General features: G+C 36.5%; 1 protein-coding gene across 1 annotated transcript; it reads left to right on the forward strand.

Moving 5' to 3' along the window:
• Window positions 1-643: 643 nt before the first annotated feature.
• LOC119792748 (serine/threonine-protein kinase pim-3-like) lies at window positions 644-2923 on the forward strand. The gene is made up of 4 exons (XM_038299511.1): window positions 644-731; window positions 2325-2419; window positions 2541-2591; window positions 2696-2923. The coding sequence occupies exons 1-4, from the start codon at window positions 644-646 to the stop codon at window positions 2921-2923; spliced, it is 462 nt and encodes a 153-aa protein (XP_038155439.1).
• Window positions 2924-8297: the final 5374 nt, after the last annotated feature.

The raw sequence follows: 8297 nt of genomic DNA on the forward strand, positions 1-8297 counted from the left end.
CTCGAACGCGTTTCCCCCTTGGGTTCAGGGTTGTGCATGTGCATTTTTTTTTTTTTAAGTGGAGAGGGCAGGTCTTTTAAAAAATTTGCAAAAATCCACCGCTATACCTTTAATGTACTATCATTAGATGTGTTTGAGAAACACAATCAGTTCATTTCCTATTGTGATTTGATGAATGTTTATTAAATTATAAAATCCCAAAAGATTGTTATGCTACATTTACTGGAAAAACATAACATGGTTTGACAATAAAAGGTTTGCAGTTACCTTTTATGTAAAAAATATGATAATTATGCATTTTTCCTCCAGAAATTGCAAAAACCTAATTCCTTGCTGTCAAGTTTTTATTCTATCAAATCTTTGGTGATGCAGGATCAGTGGATTCATGGGAAAGTGTAATTTTTTCTTGTCAAAGTATTTGGTGGTTCGTGTTTTATAACTAAAAAGAGGGGTTTTAGATTTCTCTCAGTCTGCACCCTCTTTTAGTGCTTCCTAAATAGATCTGCTATAGAGTGTAAACATTTGTCCAATTAACTCTTTCAGATAACCAGAGTGTCTTTGATGGACCCAGCAGCCGTCTGGATGAGCCAAGCTGCAGGAAAAGAAAGGCGGAGGTTGTCACCAAGTTGGACAACAAAAATTTATGCAAACAGAACTGCAAGAACTTCAGCCACCTCAACGCTGGACAAGATCACTCTGTGTCCGTAGAGTTTGTGAGAGAGTACCAAAAGGTACTAAAATAAATACCAAAATACATACATACATATATACATATATATATATATATATATATATATATATATATATATATATATATATATATATATATATATATATACACACATATATATATATATATATATATATATATATATATATATATATATATATATATATATATATATATATATATATATATATATATATATAGCTATATGTGTATATATTTTATCTCTTTTTTATTTATTATCTTGTGTTGTTGGATGTGTGTATATATATGTATAAACCTGTAACTGGAGCGTGTAACAAAAGTAATTTCCCTCTGGGATTATTAAAGCATTTCTGATTCTGATTCTGAAAAGGGAAAGAGCAATTCTACTGGACGGGCACCAGCCAGCATAATAGTGATAAGCAGCCCCAGTATCAGCCTCAGGGAGCCAGAGGAAGAGCAGGAACCCATTAGGGCGAGGAAGAGAAAGGCTGATGTCCCAGAAGAGTCCTCTAAGAAGAGGCAGAGAGTCTCTGAGCCAGAGCAAGGCACCAGCAGCTCAGTTTCTGACTTGCAAACAAGCAAATGTGAGCCCAACACTGAAATAAATGCACCTCAGCAACTCCTGAAGTGGGAACACAAACATCCTTCCTTTTTCTGCTTAGGCTAAAGACAAGCTATTTTCCTCCTTCTAAGTTTTAGTGTTGAGAGAGGAAATGTTATAACTTCTATGTTTAAAGGTTTAATTCAAAGCCAGACAGCTTTAAATAGCAAAGCTAGAGCTAATAGTAATAACCCCCTTAATCAACCATTCGCAGTGTAAAGCAGGATGGTGGCAGTGTCATGCTGTGGGATGTGTTCCCCTTTAGCAGGCACAGAGAAGCTGGTCAGAGGGCGTAGATTTATATCAAATTCTGAAAACCATGCATTAATTTTTTTTTACCTGACAGTTAATTCAAATTTCCTGAAGTGCAACTCTGACATCAGTTCCCATAAAACTCATCGGTTTGTGATTAGAGAGTAAATGAAGGTGAAAAGTTACAGAAGAGGGAAAAGTTTTCCTGGATCCAGTATTAATGAACCATTTATGGGAAAATTATCTTCATATGAATAAAGAACTTGATTCTGAATCATTGACAGTCTCTGGAAATTTCTAATGCTTACTATAAGATAATAATTGCTGCTATAATCAGGTTAAAATAACAGAGTTTCTGCACAAATGGTTCAAATGGTCAAAGTTAAATTCAACTCAGTTTAAGAACTTGAAAAGTTTTCAATATTTATGAAAGTATTTCTAATTCAATCAGGTCGTCAGCATAGATATCAGTCTTATTTTTTTAAGACGGTTTAGCTTACTAAAATTTGAAGAAATCATAAAAATAATTTAAGCCATCCTGAAAATATAAAAGGAAAATATTTTAACCCCCGACAGGAATGTAAACAGACATTTTCTGATCCTTGAAAAACCCAAACAGAAACAAAGAGTTTGGAGGTTTATTGAAAGCAACAGACATGATGTCTGCATCTCTGATTGCTGTTGTTCATCATTAACATCAATAATCTGACAGTATTCACAGCTTTGTTATAATCAGGTGATTTCTCTGTTCACTCTTAGCTGAGTTTGAAAGAAAATACAAACATCTTGGACTGATTGGCATAGGGGGCTTCGGGTCCGTCTACGCTGGCCTTCGCCTGGAGGATTCATTACCGGTTGGTATTATATTGTGTTCTTGGCCTTCTGTCTGTCTTTGACTCAAATCTAAGCAGGCATCCTGAAAGCATCACTGCCTATGTCTGCAGAAAGGATAACACTTGTGCTTTTGTCCAACAGGTGGCCATCAAGTACATAGACATGAGGATAGGTCAAATCAGACTGAGTGAAGTGAGTGAACTGGCTTAGAAGCAGCCAGCCTCCCAGTCATGTTAGTAGACAGTATTTGTCCTTTGCTGTTAGTTACACAATCAGGTCATTGTGTTTTTTTTAAGGTGGACAGTGTTCCCCTGGAGGTGGCCCTCATGCAGAAAGCCGGAGGTGAGCCGAATGCTGTGGGGGTGTTTGCTGCCGTCACCCTCCTGGACTGGTACAATGTGGATCAGAACCTGGTCATTGTAATGGAAAGGCCACCAGCATCCATGAATCTTGTGGAATACGTGACCTGGAGTGGAGGTCGCCTGGAGGAAGATGAGGCCAGAGTAGGGAGGCTGGAGGTTTGATGTTTTTGCTACGTCCGCATTGGCTGGCAGACTAAGAGCTTTTCTGCTTTTTCCATTTAACAGCTGCAGCAACAACTTTTATCTTTGATAAACCATCATTTCCTAAATAAATGTGTAACATAATAAAACAACATATTCTCATTATCAGTGCGTATGAAATCATACGGAAAGTTGTGCACACTATTTCGTACGTTTTGGACGTTTTTCCTCAAAAAACTACATCAGTGCGCCAATATATATATATATTTAAATTGCTCTCTGACTATTGTGTGCGTGTTTGTAGCTCAGTCTAGCACCCTGAATACCACATCCTTCATTATTTTCTGGAACTATACGTCGACTTTGTTTCTGCTGTTGGATAATAACTATTTATAATTTTATATTTTACTTCTTTCACTTTTGGATTACACCTGAATACTTTTTTATTTTTTTTGTTTTTTTATTATTATTAAGTCAAAAACATTTACATGAAAGAAATACTCTCAGAGAGGATAGCAAAGGTGTACATGAACAGATAAAGATCAATTACAATAAAAGAAAAACAAAAAGTAAGAAAACTATCAGGGGATTGATCTCAGCAAACATTTAAATCAAACATAGACAGTGCCATAGAAATAATAAAAACAATAAGGTGAACGCACCTAGAACAGCAGATGTTTGGAGAAATCAAGTCTTAATTTTTTGGCATATTTGTCATTTTTTTTTATCTTTTTAAGAGAAGAAAAAAAGGTTTTAAAGTCATTAATAAACCAATGAAAGGAAGCTTTAGCATTTCTCCATTTGGCACAGAGGATATGATATTTACCCAACAGCAGGAGGTTATTAATAGTATAAAAAACAGACTGGGGAAAATGGTCCATATAAAAAATGACAACATTTAGTGTAAAAGGGGGGCACAGCGATGTAATGTAGGTTAATATTGATAATCTTTTACAAAATTTGTTTTTGTAGTTTGGATGATCGAACCGAGATGGCGTAACCAACGCAACCATTTCAAACCAACCGCTACTTAACATATACGCAAATCGCATATGGTCAGCAAAACTACACACCCAAATGATGTTACTACACAAAAGCTTGAAACAAAGGGACATTTAACTACAACATACATGCTGCACCCAGAAAGGATTCACAGTTTCCCTTTTTGAAATGTTACAGCCTTATTTTTAAATGTATTAACTTTGATTTTTCCAGAAGAAATAAATTCAATGTTTAAAACAATTATCTTGTTGTTTAATCATTTTGAATTGGAATGAAATAAACCAGAAAGCCAAAACTTGTTTTCTTCTTATATTCTGGAATTATGTGTCTACATCTCTTTTTTAAAGTCTAGATCAGGGGTTTAGAGCCTTTACAATACAAAACCTTTTGCCCAACTCCAACTGTCACATGATCTACTATTGTAACACTTCCAATTTACAATGAAAATACAGTATAGTAAATGTGTTGCCATTTGTAAGAACCACCAATCTATTATATATTTTAGTTTAAAAAGCTCTGATTTCAGGATAAGTTGGAAACTTAGGGCCGGATCTATCAAAGTTTTGCGTGTATAAAAACGTGAGCTATTTCACTGCGCACACTAAAAAATGTACAAACTGATCTATCAACAGCGTGCTAAAAGGATTTGGTCTTTAAAACGTGCTAAATAGCGCCTCTTATCCATTTAGTACTTTTTCTGCAATGAATATGCAATATGGGGCGTTTACACGCAATAGTGCGTCTTGTGGGAGGAGAACATGTAAATATATTAATTTAGCACTCGCAAAGTGATTTATTAAACCTGAAAGCAATTTTGCTAACGGTATCTGACTCTATATTTAACACGTTTCAAAAGAAGGTGCAAATGGTCTGTATGCGTAATTGCGCACACATGGCAGCGGTTATTGTCGCAAGAAGGAGACATCGAAATGAAGCAAGGAGACGCAGAGAACGCATTTTTTCACTCCGTGTGAATATTTTTGGAATGAACGAGGAAACAATCATCAAAACATATCGTTTATACAGCATTGCCATTTTGGAGCTGTTGGGGGAACTCCGAATGGATTTGGAGCCAGCCACAAGGAGGACCCACGCAATACCAGATATTACAAAACTTTTGCACTTTTTTTGCATCTGGGTCATTCCAGCGTACGGTTGCAGCGAGAGCTGGGATCTCGTTTTTCAGAAGTGCTGTCCGACGTTCTAAATGCCATGTCGCCCTGACGCCCTACCGGAGAAACCAGACCTCCCCCTTGCGCCTGTGGAGCAACATGCCAATGCTGCGGGGATGCGTACGCGGCCTTCCATAAATCTTATCCACAGTCACTTCTTGTGAGCCATTTGATATGTGCATTTTTCTACAGGCCAATACAAAACACCTGTTTTTTTTGTTTGTTTTTTTTACTGCAGTGAAGTAGAAATTCAGCCACATACCACCTTAGGAAATAAAGGTTGCCAAAGTTTATATATATATATATATATATATATATATTTTTTTTTTTTTTTTTTTTTTTTGGAGGGGGTGGGGGTGTCGCTGTAAGATTTAAATTTCTTAATGCACTAGTTTGTACAAACTACAAACTACTTTGCCGCAAACCACAAAACGCGCAAAACCATCATTTAAATAGGGCGTCTCCAACAGTTTTGCACCTGCCACCAGTTACGCAATCACTCTCACCCGCAAACCATGGTTTAACCCCTCGCGCAAAATTCCAGTTTGCGAGCGCAAATTACTGCACGCAAAATTGGATCTTGATAAATCCGGCCTTTAGTGTATTGTAATGTGTAAAAAAGCATTGTTTTCAAAAAATTTGCTCAAAAAAATAATAATGGAACTTACAATGCCAATCTTTAAATAAACCAGAAAGGATGTTTTAATCAAAAACTGTAAATATCCACATTTGTTATTATATATGTACCTAAAACTATTTGTTGGTTCTGCATAATTTTTAGCTCAACTTAAAGTATTAGGAACCATAATGGAGGGTGGAGCCACTTGGAACTACAGGTTGAACACGCTAAGGAAGTCATCTCTTGATTAACGACATGTAATTTATATCAATGTGTCATCATGGTGCTTTAACAACCGTAAAGCTTTCAGATTCTTCAGGCCCTCGTCATTGCTGTGTGTTGTATTTAGGTGTTGAATGGTCTGATTTGTCCATACAAAGATCAAACCCTGTTGATACTTGCATTAAGATGTTATAAAGCAGGTAAATAATCTGCCCCTCAGACATTGGATCATCTCCAAAATCAGCCACTTCTAAAAGAATTCCAACATCCGGCTGCTCTTTTGTTGGAGTGGACGATTAAACGTGTAGTTTTTTGTCTTAGTTTTCATTTGGATCTTTTGTGACATTTGCGGTTCTAGATTTTTCATAATCTGCTGCATCTTAGCAATGATCCAAAAGTATATGATTTCAGATCTCTTTGGGTGTTATGTAGATATATTAAGAGATAAATGTACATTTTCTACAAGTGTAAAGAGGTAGTAGAGCCAGTTATTTCATTTACAAGATTAATCAAGTAACACACAAACAAGTTTTTTTGAAAGTTTAAGAAAATCCCATTTATTAAACAACTATATCAAACAATATTTTGATTGGCATGTTGTCCCACTTGGATCCAAGGTGTTTGGCAAAAAGCCAACACAAAATTAACCAGTAGATGTCAAACCTGTTTCAGAATGATCCCTTCAGGTAAAATCACAGATGTCAGTAGGTGTTAACACCTCTAACAAAACATATATTGCGCAATGCCTGGTTTTAAATGTGAAATCAAGGTGTCACATGCCTTACAGCTGTTTCCAAATGACAGCAGGCGGTTTTATTTTTGTTGTTTTGTGAACAATATGCGCCACAGTTAAAAACTGGACCTGTTAGCACATGCCCATTTATCTCCCGCTGATGTGACTAAATGTCAAAGAAGGGTAATTCTTCCATCTTATAGGTCTCATTTCATGTCTGCACTTACAACACTGGATGGATTCCGTGCAAGTTGTTAACTGGCTCTATATCAACAACCTGGTTCCTTTGCTTAGTTTGGAGCTTTGCCAGAGACTCCCACAGTCGGCATATTTGACTAGCTTTCCTCATAACTGGTTAAGATTCAAACTCTGGCACAGCTACACATCTAGATATGCACAAAAAACATAAGTATGTCTGACCCACCCTCTAAACCAAAACACTTGACACTTTGCAGATTAGTCTGGCGGTCAGCTTCTACATTTTTTTCCACAAGTCCAGAGTACTTGTTTTAATACAGAACATTTAAAATCTTTTTGAAGCTTAATCTTTTAGCACAAACGTGACTTTACCTTTTCTCTTCACTAGGTCTCTTTTTTTAAATTAGGGTTTTTGTGTAATGAGTTTTGGGATTATGATTAACTTTTTGATCTCTGCATCCTTATTTAAGGACGTGGAGAGATGAGAAGAAGGGGGAGCAGTAAATATACATAAAAGCACAAGATAAGCTGAAGAGGCGGTAAATGAGGAAAAGGGAAGAGAGAGTGACTTAAAACAAGTCTCAACAGCTCTTGATTATCTACCTTTGCTAAGCGTAGCTTCAATGTCTTGCATCTTTTCTCAACCTGTACTGCATGGAATTTTTTTTATATTTCTTTGGGATGTTCTGGAAAAAACATTCAACAAATTATGTTTTTTTATATATTGTGTTTGCTGCAAACTGCACATTAGGTCAAGTTCAACAAACAAATATGATAACCTAAAGATAAATGCTGCAAAAATAGCCTGGGCAAACAATGTATGCAACACTATATGTGTGTGAATCTTAGTGTGGATGTCTTAAGTTTCAATACAAGGCAGTTATGCTTCTAAATATAGACAGAGTAAAATGTATTTCTCCTATGTGTTATACATTGATATATCAATTTTGAATTATGTTCAATTCAATTCAGTTTATTTTTATTTCACCAATTCACAGCTCATGTCATCTCAAGGCACTTTACAGTTCACCAGATCATACAGCCAAATTGATTCAAAGTTTTCTATCTAAGGAAAACCAGTTGATTGCATCAACTTATTGACTCAAAGGCAATCCCTCAAACGAAGCATACTTGTCAACCTCTTGCAGCCGTAACGGCTTCTAAGCACAAGGCGATGAAGGATGCCAGCCTACCCTGATAGTGTCTGAGAGGGATTTTCCAGATCCTTAATACAATCTAAACCAGGTTGACAGACGAGGAGATCAGAAAGCCGAGGTACCGAAGAGAAGATGAAGAGGTACCGAAGGGGAATCCAAGCCGAGGTCAATAAAAAAGTCCAAGTTCGGTAACCAGCACAATCCAGGAAGTCAGTCCAAAAACCAAACTGATAGAGCAGACAGGGACAAGGCAAAAACATGAATATCCTGAGGCAAAAAACAGGTCAGAATC

Source organism: Cyprinodon tularosa, unplaced genomic scaffold (genome assembly GCF_016077235.1).
Source record: "Cyprinodon tularosa strain WSP-4 unplaced genomic scaffold, ASM1607723v1 ctg43, whole genome shotgun sequence".
In the NCBI taxonomy this organism is placed as follows: domain Eukaryota; kingdom Metazoa; phylum Chordata; class Actinopteri; order Cyprinodontiformes; family Cyprinodontidae; genus Cyprinodon; species Cyprinodon tularosa.